Consider the following 18,262-nt stretch of genomic DNA (forward strand, 5'->3'; position numbering starts at 1 on the left):
CCGTCCCGGCCCTGCGGCCGCCCCGGCCCGAGCGCGGCTCCAGCCAGCCTGCCCGCGCCTCGGCCTCTGGCGCTCGCAGCCATTGGCCGCGCCTTTTAAGCGCACGCCGCAGCCAATCGGCGGCCGGCGGCGCGCGGGCGGGGGCGGTGCACGCCGCTGCGCCTGCGCAGGAGCGCGCCCCTCCCCCCGCGCCGCGCCCCCGCCCGCCCCGCGCGCCGCCCCCCGCCCGCCCCGCGCCCCGCTGGAACCTCCTCCTGCCCAGGCGCGCTCGGCCGAGCGGCGGCGGCGGCGGCGGCGAGGAGGAAAGATGGCGGCGGGCTCGGATCTGCTGGACGAGGTCTTCTTCAACAGCGAGGTGGACGAGAAAGTGGTGAGCGACCTGGTGGGCTCGCTCGAGTCGCAGCTGGCGGCCAGCGCGGCCCACCACCACCACCTCGCGCCGCGCACGCCCGAGCTGCGGGCCGCGGCCGCCGGCGCGCTCGGGAACCATGTTGTGAGCGGCAGCCCGGCCGGAGCCGCGGGCGCAGGGCCGGCCGCCCCCGCCGAGGGCGCGCCCGCAGCGGCGCCGGAGCCGCCCCCCGCAGGTAGAGCGCGGCCGGCGGGCGGGGGGCCGCGGCGCGCGGGCCCCGGCTCACCGCGCCGCCCGCTTGTCCCCGCAGGGCCCGCGCCGGCGCCCGCCAAGCTGAGGCCGCCGCCCGAGGCCAGCGCGGGGCCCTGCCCGGCCGCCGCCGCCGCCGCCGCCGTCACCGCCACCGCCGCCGCTGCGGGGCCCGAGCCCGCCGCCGCCCCGCCCGCCGGCCCCGGCGCCTCCAAGCCCGGCCCGCCCGGCCCCGGCGCCGCGCAAACTTTGAATGGGAGCGCCGCGCCGCCCACCGCGCCGCACGCCGCACCTGCTGTCAGCCCGGTCAACAACGGGCCCGCGCCGCCGCCCGCCGCCGGCTCCGTCATCCAGGCGGCCCCCGCGCCCGCGCCCGCCGCGCCCTCGCCGCCCGCCGCGCCCGCGCCCGCCGCGCCCCCGCCGCCCGCGCCCCCCGCGCCCGCCGCGCCCGCCGCGCCCGCCCGGCCGCCCGGCCACCCCGCCGCGCCCGCGCCCCCCGCGCCCGCCGCCGCCGCCGCCGCCGCCGCGCAGAACGGGGCCGGGGCCGCCGCCGCCGCGCCCGCCCCGGTCCCCGCCCCGGCCGCCGGGGGCGCCGCGGGGCTCGGCGGGCAGCCGGGGGCCGGCGCGCCCGCGCAGGGGGGCAAAGCCGAGCCGCCCAAGACCGCGGGGCCGGCGGCGGGCGCGGCGGCGGCGGCGGCGGCGGCGGGCGCGGCGGGCGGCGTGCTGCTCGGGCCCGCCATGCCAGGGGCGCTGCCCAGCCCCGCCGGCGTCCCGCAGCCCGCGCCCGGGACCCCGGCGGGGCTGCCCAAGGGCGCCGCCGCCGCCGCGACGCCCAGCCTGCCCCGGACGCCCTCGGCCACCACCACCGGCGGGATCCGCGCCACCCTGACGCCCACCGTGCTGGCGCCCCGACTGCCGCAACCGCCGCAGAACCCGACCAACATCCAGAACTTCCAGCTGCCCCCAGGTGAGCGGACGCGCGGGGCGCGGGGCGGGCGCGGGGCGGCGGGGCGCGGGGCGGGCCGTGGTTCCGGGAAGTTCTGGCTGGGCTCTGGGGCCGCGCCCGGGCCGCCGGGCTCGCGGGGTCTGTGGCGGCGGCCGCAGGCCCGGTCCCCGTCTCTGCCCCGGTGCGGGCCAGCTCGCTGTCCCGCGAGCCTGCCGCCCTGCTTTGCGGCCGCTGTCCGCGAGCGGCCCCGAGTCGTCCGGTCGCGTCCTGGGCCTGGGGCTCCGAGGGGCTCGGCCCCCGGGCGGTGCAGCCCCCCGGGTTGTCACCCCGTTTACTCTGACGAGACCTACTTGGGGCCGGGGGTGAGGCAGGGTGGAGACCCCCCTCCTAGGGTGGGGGGACCCCCACCCCGTGAGGCCGGGGGTCGGGCTTCCCCGCACCTCGGGAGGCCCCAGCGGGGAGTGCCCAGGGACCCGGGCGCACGCTCTCCTTGTGGGCACCTCGAGGTGAGCAGGATGCTCCTGGGGCGGGGGTGTACTGTGTGCTGTGTGCGGGACACGCGTGCGGAGCGGTGCGTGTCTCGGGCACCGATGACTGTCTAACTTTTCCTATTCGGCTCTGCTCTGCTTCCTTGGAGTTTAGTTTGATGGACAATTTCTGGTTGGGCGCTGCGGGCAGGCCGCTTTTGTTTGGGGGTCACCAGCCAGCGTTCCCACTGAGTCCTGGGCTGGAGTGCCGAGTGCACTCCTCGCGTGGTCTGTAGTGACACGTGCAGCGAGCGGTCGTGGCGGCCCCAGCCCTGCCTGCCGCGGGGACAGCAGAGAGCATCAGGCTGCCACCGTGGCCTCTCCTGTCTTTTGAGAGAGCATCTCAACAGCAGAGGTTCTCTGGGGAAGCCCGTGAGGCTCAGGTCACTGGCCAAATGTCCCGCGGGGTCTGCTTCACTAAGCAGGGCTTAGGATGGATTGTCAAGCTTCAAGGAGGGGGGTGTGGCACACACATAGTTCTACAGAGGTGCACTTTGCCACACAACATCTGCGGAGTGCTGAGAAGCTGGTTGGCCGTTTGATTGTGGCTCTGTTTTGCAGCTTAAGAGTCTTTTGACCTTTTGGTGGAAACTATGGCTGATGTTTACGTGTTAAAAAGGTAGTGTAGGGACTGGAGGCATGGCACAGGTCTTACAGTACTAGCCACTGAGCAAAAGCAAGTGTCAGATACTGAGTTTAAGTCCCAGTTGTGAGCTAAAAACAAACAGGTAGTGTGTAAGTTGTAGCCTCCAGTGTGACGTTCCACAGTACTTTGTGTTCACTGATGTACACTCTTCCAGCAGTCCCTCACATGTGCCTCTCTCAAGAGGAGGGCAGTGTACTGCCCTTTCATCAAGAGAGCCAGCCAGGTGCCTGGGGTGTCTGTGTTAGAGACCTGCTTAGCTGTCTGGGGCTGGCTGGGCTCCCTTGTGCTGTGTGAGGCCCTTGCAGGCAAAGCCCGTGTCTGTCCCCCTCCGAGAAGGAGGACATGCTTCAAAAGGCCATCACTGCTCTCAGTTGTGAACGTCTTGAACTTACTTCTGCCTCAGTTTTAAGGCTGGCTGTGTTTGATCAGGAGACAACCAACCCCATGGAAAAACTCCTGTGTTTCTGCGTCCCTCTCCATGTGGGTGAGCACAGACTGGGGCCTGTTGACATTTGGGTGGCAAATGTGGAGAGCTATGCTTTATAGTTGCCATCTCCTTTTCTGGAAAGCAGACTTACATTCATCTCCTCATCTTCCCCTCCTCGGATCTTTTGATGAGGAATTCTGATTAATTATGTTACTTTAATAGCAGCCTAAATTAAACAAGTATTTGGTGGTTAAAACCACCATTAACACTTCATGCCAAAGTGTTCTAATCATTCAAATCACAATGACAGGTTATAAATATTCTAGTTATGTAGATGACTGATCAGGATATGTTAGTGTTTTTCTAATTGATGTTTTTACGTGGACGTTCTCCATAATAAAAACATAGAGAGCCACAGTGAGTAACTTCTAGCAAAGTTCTTGTTTGGTTAACAACTTCTTTGGGACAAACTGAGGTGGAGTGGGGGGTGCTGGGGGGGGCGGGCAGAGTCTCAAGCTACACATAGGTGTCAAGTGAAGTAACAGCTCATTGGCAGTTGAGTGAAGTGTGAAAGGGGCTGTTCCCCTCCCAGTACCCTCCTTCCTTAGAGGTCACAGTGGGACAGGATTTCACCCTGAGGTTTGGAAGCCAGGCTAAGTTTCATCCTTATAGCTCACCAAGAGTTTTTTTTTTTGTTGTTGTTCCTGGTCCTGGGGCTTGAACTCTGGACCTGGACCCTGGCCCTGAGCTCCTTTGTGCTCAAGGCCAGGGCCCACTCGAGCCACAGCAGGACTTCTGGCTTTTTCTGAGTAGTTTGTTGGAGATAAGAGTCTCATGGACTTTCCTACCCTTGCTGGCTTTGAATTGAGATCCTCCGATCTCAGCTTCTTGAGTATAGCTGGGATTACATGTGTGAGCCTCTTGAGTAGCTAGGATTGCAGGTGTGAGGCACTAGCATCTGGCCTCACCAAGAGTTTTTTAACCAAGGCTTTTTTTTTTTTTTTTTTGCTTATGTGGTGCTGAGGAATCGAACCCAGGGCCTCATGCATGCAAGGCAAGTGCTCTACCACTGAGCCACCTTCCCAGCCCTCACCAAGAGTTTTTAAAGAGCATGTTGAATTTGGTTTTTAGCAAACCTAGTCGTGATATTTTTTTGTCAGGACAGTTTTATAAATAGACGTCTATATTATTGTTGTTGGAATTTGTTGATTGGAAGGTGTCAGGGTAAGTTTTTAAAAAAATTTTTTTAATTTGCCAGTCCTGGGGCTTGAACTCAGGGCCTGGGCACTGTCTTTGAGCTTCTTTTGCTCAAGGCTAGCACTCTACCACTTGAGCTACAGTGCCATTTGAGGCTTTTTCTGTGTATGTGGTACTGAGGAGTTGAACCTAGGGCTTCATGCTAGTTAGGCCCTCTACCACTGAACCACACTCCCAGTTAACTGTGGATAAGGTTTATCCAACTGTGGATAAGGTTTATCCACAGTGAGGACAGTGAGAAGACTTTGTAAGAGTTCTTTAGAGGTATCTTTGCAGCCACTGCAGAACCCTGGAGAGTGGTGCTGAGAACACGAAGAGCTGGGGTTGGTTTGTGTGTACCTTGGCCCTGCTGTAACAGTGGAGTCGTAGTATGATACAGTTGAAAGAAGAACAAATGGTAATGATGTCAAGGTAAAGTGCTGAAGTGTTTTTGAAAGATCCTTCTGGACAGGTACTTGTGCCATTTATTTCATTTTTTAAAATTTATTTATTTTTTGGTACCAGTTCTAGGGCTTGAACTCAGGGCCTGGGCACTGTCCTTGAGTATCTTTTGCTCAAGGCTAGTTCTACCACTTGAGACACACAGCTCCACTTCTGGTGTTTTTGGTGATTAATTGGAGAGAAGAGTCTCATGGACTTTTTGCTTGGGTGTCTTTGGATGGTGATTCTCAGATCTCAGCCTCCTGAGGAGGATTACAAGTGTGTGGCTTACTGGTAGAGTGCTTGCCTAGCGTGCATGAAGCTGGGTTCAATTCCTCTGTATCACATAAACAGAAAAAGGCTGAAGTGGTGCTGTGGCTCAAGTAGTAGAGGGCTAGCCTTAGGTCAAAAGGCTCAGGGATAGAGTCCAGGCCCTGAGTTCAAGCCCCAGGACAGGAAAAAAAAAAAAAAAGATTACAGGTGTGAGTCACTAGTGCCCTGGCACAACTTTCCTTTTTTTCTTTCTTCCTTTTTTTTTTTTTTTGTGGGTCATGGGCCTGAACTCTGGGCCTGGGCGCTGTCCCTCAGCTCCTCAGCTCGAAGCTAGCCTCTACCACTTGAGCCACAGTGCTTCTTCCGGCTTTTTTTTTTTTTTTGCTTACATGGTGCTGAGGAATCGAACCCAGGGCCTCATGCATTCGAGGCAAGCATTCTACGACTGAGCCACCTTCCCAGCCCACAACTTGTTTCTTAAAGAAGGCACTTTGGCATTAAAAATTACCATTTTCCTTCATGTGCCTGTGTTTATTCTGCCTTCTAGGCGTTTACTCTTGTTGCTCTAGGATTTAGTTAAGGCTCTGGTTCCCATTCCAGAGCAGGAGTGGCCCTGGATGCTTTGGCCTAGGAACCATCTCTGGGTTACTTTTTCTTTTTTTTTTTGGGTCCGGTTGTGGGGCCTGAACCCAGCCTGGGCGCTGTCCCTCAGCTCTTCAGCTCAAGGCTAGCACTCTACCACTTGAGCCACAGTGCCACTTCTGGCTTTTTTTTTTTCCTTCTGCTTATGTGGTGCTGAGGAATTGAACCCAGGGCCTCATGCATACAAGGCAAGCGCTCTACTACTGAGCCACCTTCCCAGCCCTATTTATTTATTTATTTATTTATTTATTTATTTATTTTTGGGTCTGGTCATGGGGCCTGAACTCTGGACCTGGGCACTGTCTCTCAGCTCTTCAGCTCAAGGTTAGCACTCTACCACTTGAACCACAGCTCTGGGCTACTTCTTTAAGATGCTCCTGCAAAGTTACTGGGAGCAAGGGAGGGGGTGAGGTGTCAGGTCCATCCTTAGTGGGCTGCTCAGTGGGGGAAAGTGAAAATCTATTAGCTTGGACTGCATCCTTTGATCCCTGTTGAGCTGGGGCTTAATCTCCAAACTGGGCCACAGAGAGTGGAAGACTGGTTGAAATAGGGGTCTTGTGGCTGTATCTGGGTAGTCAGGTCTTCGACATAAGAACATTCTTGGAAGGTCAGCTTCTGTTACTCAAGAGCACAGCTGCTCTTGGATTTGGGATGCACACCTGGCTTATGGGGCCTCCATTCTCTGACTGTGCAATGGGGCTGACCGTTCTGTGAAGAATGAGGTTTTTGTTAGGGTGGCTGCACACACATGACAAGTGGCAGTTTTGATTCCTTCTGTTTCCCAGATCCCTAAGTTTCCACTGTTTCAAGCAAGATCTTGCTATCCAAGTAGCAAAATCTCCTTTTTAAGGACAGCTTCATTCAGGTCAAATCCACGACCAGGGAGGGTGAGGAGTTTGGTGCTGGGGCCCACACAGGCAGACGTCAGTGGAGAGTTACACAGGTTATCACAGGTGGGCTGTGTGGGAGGCCACCTCCCAACTGGAACGGCTACCTGCAGAGAGGGCTGGATAGGGGCTGGCCTTAGGCCAGAGACCTTAACCCAGTTTTCTTCTTGGTAATACTCAGGTAACAGTGACATTTGAATAGAACAAAGAAAAATAACTTTCCTGGAACTGTAAAGGACAGCATGGGGTAACTGCTCAGCCCTCTGCCTAGCATGGAACAGAGTCAGGCCTCCGATCATGTCCCTGAAGCCCTGCTGGGGTTGGGTGGATGCCTCACCAGGTGGCAGGGACTCTTTTTGTCTCTTGGGTTCAAGGCTGGCTCATCACCATCATCTGATCAGTCAGGAGCTCCTTGGTGGTGATGACCTGTGTTTGCATGTGTCTCTTAGAACTAGTGAGACTTGGGTTTCAGTGGAGCAGTAGATGGCCATGGACAATTAAGAGGCCTGATGTGTCTTGGCCTGATGCTTATGTGTGTATGGGTTTTGAGAGTACAGAGAAGGATCCGAGCCTGGCAAGAAGCTGGTTATCCAGCTGCCATGTGCAGGTAGAGCTGTGTGGGAAAGGGCAACCTGGCTTACCTATTTTGAACCTGGAAGATTGCCCCTGAACCTCTGTTCCAGTATTCTTGAGAATCATTGGATCAGAGTGTCACCAACTTACCTTAGCCCCCTGGCCTGGAAATAGAGCAGCTTATTGGGACATGGGACCTGCATATGCATGTTTGAAGTCAGGGTGGTTCCTCTTAGCTTCCCAAGTCAGGGTAAAATGGTAAGCTTTCCCTGTTTAAGTGATAACTTTTGGGGGAGTTTCTCCCCACCCCACAATCCAGGGCCTGGGCACTATCCCTGAGCTTCTTTTGCTCAAGGCTAGCACTCTCACTTGACCCACAGTGCCACTTTCAACCCTTTCTGTTTATGTGGCACTGAGGAATCGAACCCAGGGCTTCGTGCAAGCACTCCACCACTGAACCACATTCTCAGCCCTTGAAGAAATTTTTATAAATAGTTAGCTATATATGAGTTGATCAAAACAGAATTAGCAACTCTTTTTTTTTTGTCAGTCGTGGGGCTTGAACTCTGGGCCTGGGCGCTGTCCCTCCGCTCTTCAGCTCAAAGCAAGCGCTCTACCACTTGAGCTACAGCGCCACTTCCGGTGTTCTGGTGGTTTTTTTTTTTTTTTGGAGCTAGGAGTCTCACGGTCTCTCCTGCCCGGGCTGGCTTTGAACTGCGATCCTCAGATCTCAGCCTCCTGAGTAGCTAGGATTACAGGCGTGAGCCACCAGCGCCCGGCAGCAACTCTTTTTGAAAAAAGTTTATTTGGGGTCTGGGAAGGTGGCTCAGTGGTAGAGTGCTTGCCTTGCATGCATGAGGCCCTGGGTTTGATTCCTCAGCACCACATAAGCAAACAGAAAAAAGCTGGAAGTGGCGCTGTGGCTCAAGTGTTAGAGCGCTAGCCTTGAGCTGAAGAGCTGAGGGACAGAGCCCAGGCCCAGAGTTCAGGCCCCATGACCGGACCCCCCCCCCAAAAAAAAAAAGTTTATTTGGGTACTCTGTTCTGGGGCTTGAACTCAGGGCTTAGACACTGTGAATTTGTTCAAGGCTGGTGCTCTATTCCTTGAGCCATAGCTCCACTTGTGGCTTTTTGCTGGTTAATTGGAGATTAGTCTCCTAGATTTTCCCACCTGGGCTGGCTTTGAACTGTGATCTTCAGATCTCAGCCTCCTGGGTAGCTAGGATTACAGCCCTGACTCACTGGCACCTGCCCCCCCCTTTTTAAATGTCATAAAAGTATTAGCTACTTGAAAATAACTTCTTTTTCAACCTTTCTTAGACTACAAAATGAGTTTTTACCCACTGTAGAAAGTAGAAAACAAAACTGTGAAGTAAACCAAGTTCACTATAGCCAGATTTTTTTTTTTCTTTTTTGCTGGTTGTGGGGCTTGAACGCTGGGCCTGGGCGCTGTCCCTCAGCTCTTCAGGTCAAGGCTAGCGCTCTACCACTTGAGCCACAGTGCCACTTCCGGCTTTTCCTGCTTATGTGCTGCTGAGGAATCGAACCCAGGGCCTCATGCATGCAAGGCAAGCACTCTACCACTGAGCCAACTTCCTAGCCCAACTTTTTTTTAGGGCTTACCACTTCTATTCTGATGTGCACTTTTTTTTTTTTTTTTTAAATTTCTGAACTGGATTAATTGAAATAGTCTCAAGATCCTGCTGAGGGTGGGATTTGCCTTGTCCTGCCTGTGTTTTGTACTCTTCCCCTGTCCTTCAGTGGTGGGCATCTGGTGAGTAGAACATTTTCAGGGCTTTGATAGAAAGCACATTACAGAGGGACAGAGCACTTTAAAACCTATGCTAAAATATGGCTTAGGAAAGGGTTCTTTTTAAAATTATTTTATTTTATTTTATTTTTTGCATGCCCCTTTCCCCTGCCCCTGAGCCCAAGAAACATGTATTTTTTTGTCATTGGTTGTGGGCTTGAACTCAGGGTCTGGGCACTGTCCCTGATCTCTTTTGCTTAATGCTAGCACTCTACCACTTTGAGCCACAGTGCCACTTCCAGGAAAGGATTCTATAGGAAGAAAGCTGTGTCTTGTTTGTAGTTGTATTTGTTTGACTAAGTGATGTGCAGAAGCATTTGCACTGGAGCATTAAAGAATGCATACTGACCAGGGAACGCACTGAGACTTGCCGTGGGATCTGAAGGCTCCAGGTTCCTGCTGTCCTGCTGTGGTCCTTGTGGCTGAGAGATGCAGTTAACCATGAAGCCTCAGCAAAGAACTTCTGGTCATGATAGGTACTTGTAGCCTGTGGTGGCCTGCGGGGCGTTGCTGGTATTGGAAGAGAAGGGCTAGCCTTATGTAGTCTGGGGTCTTTGTATAGGATAGGATTTCCCAGCATTTTGGAAGAAAACCCCCAGGCTGGCAAGGCCAGATGGAATAAAGCGGGGTGGGCATGTCTGGTCCAAGTTGCTGGGGAGTGCGGGTGTCTGAGTGTATTCCAGCAGGGAGTCAGTGAGGGTTGGAGCAGGGCCTCACTGACCGTGCATGAGAGCACTGTGAAATGCAGAGGTGCTGGGCAGGGGAGGACCTGGGGTAGGGTGGTGAGTGTGATGTGTGGGCAGTCATAGTACTTGTTAATGAGGGCTGAGGTTGGTGCTGGGGGACTGTTAGGCGAGTGTGAAATGAGGGTGATTCTGGCATTTTTTCTCTGAATGGGGCAGGCCAGGGTGGGGTTTGAGGTACATGTTCTGAGCCCTGAGCAGGAACCGTGGCGTAGCTTACAGGGGACATCATTGGGAGCCAGGGTTTGATCGCATGTATGCTGTGGGCCTCCTCCTAGATAAAGTTCTAGCCAGAGATGCTGGCCTAGTGCTGGAGTGGGAGATGGCATGCTCTGAGGCTGGGCAGTAGAGTTCACATGTAGGATTCCCTTGGGCGGAAGCCTCAGGGTCATCAGGAAGGGTGGCTGTAAGCTGAGTCACCCTCTTTAAGCTGTTGAGCTAGAGCCATGGTGGTTCAGGCATGTGGCCTTAAGGAGCAATCTTCTGGCTTCTTGGCCTTTTCCTGCTTAGAATAGACATGGTTTGTAGTGGTGTGTGTCTGTTTGTGTGTGTGTGAGTGTGTGTGTGTGTGTGTGTATGTGTGCGCGCGTGCACGTGTGTGTGTGTGTGTGTGTGTGTGTGTGTGTGTGTGTGTTACTAGGGTTTGAACTCAGGGCCTCATGCATGCCAAGTAGATGCTGTACTACTTGAACCATGTCCCAATTCTTTTTTTGGTTGGTCCTGGGCTTGAACTCAGGGCCTGGGTGCTGTCCCTGAGTTTTTTTGCACAAAGATTGTGCTTACTATTTTCAGCCACAGATCCACTTCTGTTTTTTTGGTGATTAACTGGAAGTAAGGGTCTCACAGACTTTCTTGCGTAGGCTGGATTCTAACCATGATTTTCAGATCTCAGCCTCTTGAGTAGCTAGGATTACAGTGCCCAGCTAGCCCCACCATCTTAAGCTCTTCATTGGCTTATGTAAGTAGCTGTGACCAAGGTCTGCTAAATCTAGACAGCTGCTTGGTATACAGAAGGGCCTCACACCAGCAGTAACATCTTCACCTGATCCTTGTTTTCCTTTAGCTATTTTTTCATTTTTTTCCCCCCACATAGTATCTCATGTTTTTGTCTGGGGATAGCCTCAGACCATACCCTTTTTCTTTCCTGTGGCTTCTGTGCAGTTGGGATTATACACATGTACTTCCATGACTAGCTTATAAGTTGAAATAGACTCACTTTTACTTTGTGCCTGGGCTGATGATACTCTGGATTTCTATCTCCTGTGTAGTTAGGATTAGGGATGTGAGGGTCTGGGAAGGTGGCTGGGAAGCCCAGAGTTCAAGCCCCATGACCGGACCCCCCCCAAAAAAAAAGGGGCTGGGAAGGTGGCTCAGTGGTAGAGCGCTTGCCTTGCATGCCTGAGGCCCTGGGTTCGATTTCTCAGCACCACATAAGCAAAAAAGAAAAAAAGCCAGAAGTGGCCCTGTGGCTCAAGTGGTAGAGCGCTAGCCTTGAGCTGAAAAGCTGAGGGACAGTGCCCAGGCCCAGAGTTCAGGCCCCACAACCGGACCCCCCTCCCCCCCAAAAAAAGGATTATGGATGTGAGCCACTGACACCCATCTGCCCCTGCTTTTTGTTATTTTGGAGATGGAGTCAGCCTCTGCTTAGCCTGCTCACAAACCAAAATCCCTGTATCTCAGCCTCCTGAGTTACCAACAGTAAGTACCCTTGTGACATTATTGCTGTTTTTGGTCCGTAGTAGGCCTTAGCCTCTCACTGGTGCTCAGACCTGCTGGTGTAGAGGCCGTCTCTGGGCAGGTCTGCAGTAGGACCCTCCCGCCTGTGAAGGTGATCAGCATGCAGGTAGATGGCCTGTCAGGAATCACAGAGCCACTTTTAGAGGCTTGGAGCTGTGGTGTGTCTGCTGCTCCTATGTGTTCAGCTCTTGTGTTCAGTTTGGAGTTCACCTGTGTGCTTCCCACATCTGTGGTGGAAGGGTTAGGATGCCGGATTTGCTCGAGGAGGGGAGGGCTCACCATACCAAGAGATGACCTAGTCCAGCCTGATGGCTCCAGGACCCAGGGACCAGCAGGGATGGCTGTCTGTGTTTTGGCTTCTGTGTCGCCTGATAGACCTTGGGGACTCAGTAAGGCTCCTTGGTCTTGTGTTCCTCCTACCCTGGGCTGTAGGACCACCTCCAGGGCTACTTCATCTGCCAGGCATACCAGCTGGAAGTGCAGTGGACAGTGGTTAAGGGGCTCCCCCATTTCCATGGACCTGGCCCAGAAGATGCAAGTCGCTTTCTCTAATTCCAGCTTAGTGAACTTGGTAATTGTGTGTGCCTTAACCGTAGAGAGCACTGGGGAATTTAGCTGAGACGGGGAGGAGGAATTTTGGGGGGCAGGTTGAGCAAGGCCAGAGGTACAATCCATTGAGGTAGGTCAGTCAATAAATAAGTGTAATTCAGCAATAACTTCATCTATGTTGTGCTCTTGGTGGAAGGAGCCCGAGACATCCTGCCCATAATAGGGGTAGTGTTTGGGGAGCCTAGAGCTGTACAAAGAGTAGAGGTGTACTTCATGTCATGTAACTTATTAATGCAGAACATCTGATAATAGCCACTATCAGCTTGGAGCACCCTGAGTTTTCCCAGTAGCTTCTGACTAATTGGTTGGAGAGTCATCTTGGTGTTACTGATATTTAGAGCTGTGAATGTGCACTTGACTTCCTAGGGTGACACACTGAGATGTGGCTGCAGGGAGCAGTGGGGAGAGCCTACACCCTAACCTCTGCCTCACTTCTTGGGTCCTGTGATGAAGGGCTCAAAGGCCAAGAAATGTGTGACAGCCTTGTGCTCTGAAGACTAATCTAGAACTGAAGATGGGACAGCCTTTTCATCCTTGGGATACTTTGCAGGCCAAATGTGGCTGAGTGTAGGGGAAGTGTCACCTAGTGCTATGGTGAGGGGCTGCTTGGCCTTAAGAGCCTGTTTCTGAGTAGCTGACACCAGAGTCCTGGCATGTCTAGGGCTGCCACTTACTTCTCTGTCCATGACTCCAACAAGCCTGATTCTAGGCCTGGCTCCCAGGCTGGGTGCAGGAGCCCAGGTGGAATATGGAGCCAGTAGGATGTGCCTGAGCTCCATTCCTGGAAGGCATATGCACTGGGTGTGGTGTGGGCTGGTCGGTCCATGTGTGGGGCGCTGAAGGTCCTGTTGAGTTATGCTACAGGCTCTGCATGTCCCTGGAGCCTGTGGCTTGCCATGTTTTGTACTGCTGATATGCAGAAGCACCCAGAGGGGGAGCTGGCTTCTCGTGGTGGCGCTTGTACTGAGACTGGGGATGAGAGTGGAACATTTTTTTTTTTTTTTTGCCGGTCGTGGGGCCTGAACTCTGGCCTGGGTGCTGTCCCTCAACTCTTCAGCTCAAGGCTAGCGCTCTACCACATGAGCCACGGCACCACTTCGGGCTTTTTCTGCTTATGTGGTGCTGAGGAATGGAACCCAGGGCCTCATGCATTTGGGGCAAGCACTTTACCACTGAGCCACCTTCCCAGCCCCAGGTTGGAGCAAATTTTATAGATCATGAGTATTTAAAAATTTTTTTTTTCATGACAGTACTGGAGTTTGTATTCAGGGTTTTTTATACTTGCCTCTAGCTCTTTTTGCTCTGGTTATTATTATTTGTGCATACTAGGTACTATCACTGAGTTGTTGGTTTTTTTTTTTCCTCTTAAGGCTAGTGCTCCACTGCTTGTGCCACAGCTCCACAGCGGCCCTTGAAGTTTATTGGAGATAAGAGTCTCACAGAGTTTGCTGCCTGGGTTGCCTTTGAATCATGATCCTTAGATCATACTCTCCTGAGTAGTTAGGATTATAGGCATGAGCCACCAGCACCCATCTTTGCTCTTGTTATTTTTGAGATAATGTCTCACTTTTTACCTGGGTGGCTTGGACTGTGTGATCCTCTTACTCATGCGTCCTGCCAAAGCTGGAATTACATATTACCATACACAGCCTTTTCTGTTGCAATGGGGTCTGGGGAACTTACTGCACACAGGCTGGCTTTGACCCATCATCATCATCTTCCTCCTCCTCCTCCTCCTCCTCCCCCTCCCCCTCCCCCTCCCCCTCCCCCTCCCCCTCCCCCTCCCCCTCCCCCTCCTCCTCCTCCTCCTCCTCCTCCTCCTCCTCCTCCTCCTCCTCCTCTCGTGGGTCTCGAATTCTAGGCCTGGATGCTGTCCCTCAGCTCTTCAGCTCAAGGCTGGTGCTTTACCACTTGATCCACAGGCCCACTTCTGTTTTTCTGGTGGTTAATTGGACATAGTCTCACAGACTTTTCCTGCCCTGGCTGGCTTGGAAACGCGATCCTCAGATCTCAGCCTCCTTAGTCGAGAGAGCCACCAGCCTGGCTCCATAATCTTCTTTAGCTCTGCTAGTCATACAGGTATGAGCCGTTGTGCGTAGCTTGTATCTTTCCCTCCTTCCCACCCTGCCTCCTTGTACCAGGGCTTGAACTCAGGGCCTCTTCTTGCTTCTTTTTGTTCATAGCCGACACTCTACCACTTGCACTATGACTCTATTTCAGCTTGTTGTTGTTGTTGGTCATGGGGCTTGAACTCTGGGCCTGGGCATGGTCCCTTAGCTCTTCAGCTCAAGGCTAGTGTTCTACCACTTGAGCCACAGTACCAGTTGAGCCACAGCACCACTTCTGGTTTTCTGGTGGTTAATTGAAGAGTCTCACGGACTTTCTTGCCTTGGCTGGCTTTGAACCGAGATCCTGAGATCTCAGCCTCCCGAGTAGCTAGGATTATAGGCGTGAGCCACCAGTGCCTGGCCAGCTTTTTTGCTAGTTAGTTGGGGAGAGAAGTCTTTTGGATTTGTCTGTCTGGGCTAGCTCCAAATCTCTATCCTTAGACCTCAGCCTCCTGAGTAGCTAGGATTATAGGTGTGATGAGTCGCTTGCGTCTGGCTTGTCTTTTTTTTAAAGTTTTTTTTTTTTTTTTGGTTGGTTGTGAGGCTTGATCTCAGGATCTGGGCACAGTCTCTGAATCAAGGCTAGCTCAAGGCTAGCGTTCTACCACTTGAGCCACAGCGTCACTTCCAGTTTTTGAGATAAGAGTCTCATTGGGATTTTTCTGCCTGGACTGGCTTCAAACTGTGATCTTCAGATCTCAGCCTCCTGAGTAGCTAGTATTACAGGCATGGTGCCTGGCAATTGTCATAGTTTCTGACAATCATTTATTCTTTTTTTTTTTTTTTTTGGTCGGTCATGGGGCTTGAACTCTGGGCCTGGGCGCTGTCCCTTAGCTCTTCAGCTCAAGGCAAGCGCTCTACCACTTGAGCTACAGTGCCACTTCCGGTTTTCTGGTGGTTTATTGGCGATAGGAGTCTCACAGTCTTTCCTGCCCGGGCTGGCTTTGAACCGTGATCCTCAGATCTCAGCCTCCTGAGTAGCTAGGATTACAGGCGTGAGCCACCAGCGCCTGGCTTCATTTATTCTTTTTAACAATTATTTATACTAGAGTATTTCCTTCGTTCTTGTAATGGTGTGTTCTTAGAGCTGCTTTGAATCGGCCCCTGATATAACCACTGGCAGGTGTTGTGTGGTGCCCTTGGCAGGTGCCAGGTATACCTGCAGGCATGGAGATGTTACAGCTTTGGCTTTAGTATCCCTGTGGCTCCGTTGTACCCTGCTGTTGGACCATCCTTACTGTTGCTCTTGCTCTAGGTACTCCTTCCCTACTTTGTCCTCTGCATCATGTCTGCTCCATAGAGAACTCCCATGGCTTCTTGGAAGCAGATTGTCCCCAAGGGTCATGCTCTGTGTTCCTGCCTCTGGGTCTGCTTCTACCCTGCCACGTGGTCAGCACCCCGTTATGGGGACGCACACTCACATTGAAGGTCTGCAGAGTTTGGCATTCCTGCTTGCTCCCACACGTCTGTGTGTCACTCTGGGCTGAGGAGATGCAGCTAGCTTGTCTTGGTGGGGTGCTGGCTCTGATAGTAGTGCTACTCATTGGAGCCTGTACCTCTGGGTGGCCTGTTGTTCCACCAGTGGTCTCTGCCACAGTCTTGTCAGTCAATCAAGAACACTACTCACTTGGGCAGTGTGGGGCCTGGTGTGGGGCAGAGTAGCTTGCATGCCTGGGGCGTGAGTCAGGGAGTCTCGGAAGCAGTGTGATCTGACTGCGGGTCAGTGGCTGGCATTTTGGAGGCCATTAATTGGGATGGGAAGCCATGCAGGAGCAGGGTGTGTGCTTCTGGATCTTAGATGCACAGACCTGAGTTAGTCATGGTCCTTGTCACGGCGTGGCCTCCTTTCATTAATGTGATGATTTTCATTCACAGTTTAATAAGCATCCGCACACATCCTGTCAGTTTGACCACACATGGCAGACACTGTCCCAGCCTTTGGCAGCTGTCATGCCCCTTGGGAATGCTCCATGGGCTCCTCCTCTTCACTCCTAGGCACACATGCCTCATGGGCCTCTTACTACTGCTCTGCCTATTTCTGGCTCTTTCCTGTGATGGTGTAAGTACCTGGCCTTTTTTCCCATGGCCATATGACATTTCTCTTGTGAAGGCACTGTGGTTTCTTCTGTCATGGCCATTTGGGTCATTTTTTATCACAAGAAGCACACTACTCTTTCAGGGGTCTTATGTGTACACGGAAGTGTGATGGGCATGAGGGGGTGGCTGTTAGCCTTGGGGATTGCTGAATTCCTGGCCACAGGCAGCTTGTCCACAGGTGTCCAGTTGTTGCTCTTCAGAGGTACAGGGGGACCATCTGAGAACAGGTTGTTTACTTTAATTATCTATAAATCTCGAGAATTTGGGTTGTTAGAGATAGAGTTGGACAGTCACCTGGTATGGGGAAGGGACAGCAAAAGTGACCTGAAATCTAGTTTTGTGCCATTCTGCATCTGGAGGTGGGTAGAGAGGACAAAAGAGCAAGGGAGCCCACAGTGGACACTTGAGGATCCTGGTACCTGGACTGTGTGAAGAAGGTTGATGGTTTGATGCATGACTGCCTTTTGGCAGTGGACTGGGCCAGCCCTGCGGAAGATGAGGATGCTCTGGGGGGTTTCAGAGAAAGTCTTTCGTGTGAGAATGCAGGCCACTGATAGGGGAACTGGTAAAAGACGGTTTTTTTTTGTTTTTGTTTTTGTTTTTCAGTATGTGTGCATGTGTGTGAGCTTGTTGTTACTCAAGCTTGAAGTCAGCACCTGGATGCTGTCCATTAGCTTTTTGCTCAAGGCTGGGACTCTACCACTTGAGCCACAGCTCTACTTCTATTTTTTGGTGAGTAATTGGCGATAAAAAGTCTCACTGACTTTTTTGCCTTGAATGGCTTCAAACTATAATTCTCATAAACACAAAAACAGAAAACAAAAAAACAAAAAAAAAAAAAGAAGGGTTTGTGTGTAACAGAGTCTGACTTACAGATTTTTTTTTTTAATTGGTTGTGGGACTTGAACTCTGGGCTTGGACACTGTCCCTCAGCTCTTCAGCTCTAGGCAAGCACTCTACTGCTTGAGCCACAGCACCACTGGTTTTCTAGTGGTTTATTGGAGATAAGAGTTTCACGGACTTTCCTGCCCGGGCTGGCTTTGAACCTTGATCCTCAGATCTCAGTATCCTGAGTAGCTAGGATGAGAGGTGTGAGCCACCGGCGCCTGGCTGACTTATAGATGTTTTTAAGGAGAGAGAGAGAGAGAGAGAGAGAGAGAGAGAGAGAGAGAGAGAGAGAGAGAGAGAGAGAGAGAGAGAGAGAGAGAGAGAGAGTGTGTGTGTTTCTTTTGGTAGTGCTAGTGGTTAAACTCAGGACCTTGGGTTGCTAGACAGGCACACTGTTATTTGAGCTATGCTCTCCAGCCACTTTTTGCTTTATTTTTCAGGTAGCTCTTTGTTTTTATCCTGGGAAAGCCTAGACTGGGATCATCCTACCTACCACCTAGCTAGAATCAAAAGTGTGTCACTATGTTTGTTTTGCTAATTGAGATTGAATCTTGCTGTCTTTGTTTGGCTGGTCTTGAACCACAAGCCTTCCTGTCTTGGCCTCTTGCGTAGCTGAGATTACAGGTGTGAGCTTTTATTTTTAGCTTCCAAGAACAATTTAATTTATTTTGGTCGGTTGTGGGCCTTGAACTCTGGGCCTGGGCGCTGTCCCTCAGCTCTTCAGCTCAAGGCTAGTGTTCTACCACTTGAGCCACAGCACCACTTGAGCCACAGCGCCACTTAGGTTTTCTGGTGGTTAATTGGAGATGAGAGTCTCACAGACTTCTCCTGGGCTGGCTTTGAACTGTGAATCTCAGACTCAGCCTCCTGAGTAGCTAGGATTACAAGTGTAAGGCACCAGCGCCCGATTTCAAGAACAAATTTTCAGTAGTCCTAGTAGTGTTGTCTTACAATTCCTAATAGTACGTGACAGCAAAATGAAGTATTGTCAGTATTTCACGTGCCTGTTGTATCTGTGGTGCTGGTTTTCAGTACACTTGCCAGTGTGAGGCTGGTGTGAACTTCCTCCTCTTC

At 52.9% G+C, this 18,262-nt stretch overlaps 1 protein-coding gene across 1 annotated transcript in view; it reads left to right on the forward strand.

Moving 5' to 3' along the window:
• The first annotated feature begins 301 nt into the window (after positions 1-301).
• The window catches only part of LOC138815752 (transcription initiation factor TFIID subunit 4-like), a 68,698-nt gene continuing 50,737 nt past the window's right edge, over positions 302-18,262 (forward strand). The window contains exon 1 of the mRNA XM_070005128.1: positions 302-1,565. Within this exon, the coding sequence (XP_069861229.1) occupies positions 308-1,565 (1,258 nt within the window). The 5' untranslated portion in view covers positions 302-307. The remainder of the gene's footprint in view (positions 1,566-18,262) is intronic.

Source organism: Dipodomys merriami, unplaced genomic scaffold (genome assembly GCF_024711535.1).
Source record: "Dipodomys merriami isolate MVZ:Mamm:240054 unplaced genomic scaffold, mDipMer1.0.p SCAF_665, whole genome shotgun sequence".
In the NCBI taxonomy this organism is placed as follows: domain Eukaryota; kingdom Metazoa; phylum Chordata; class Mammalia; order Rodentia; family Heteromyidae; genus Dipodomys; species Dipodomys merriami.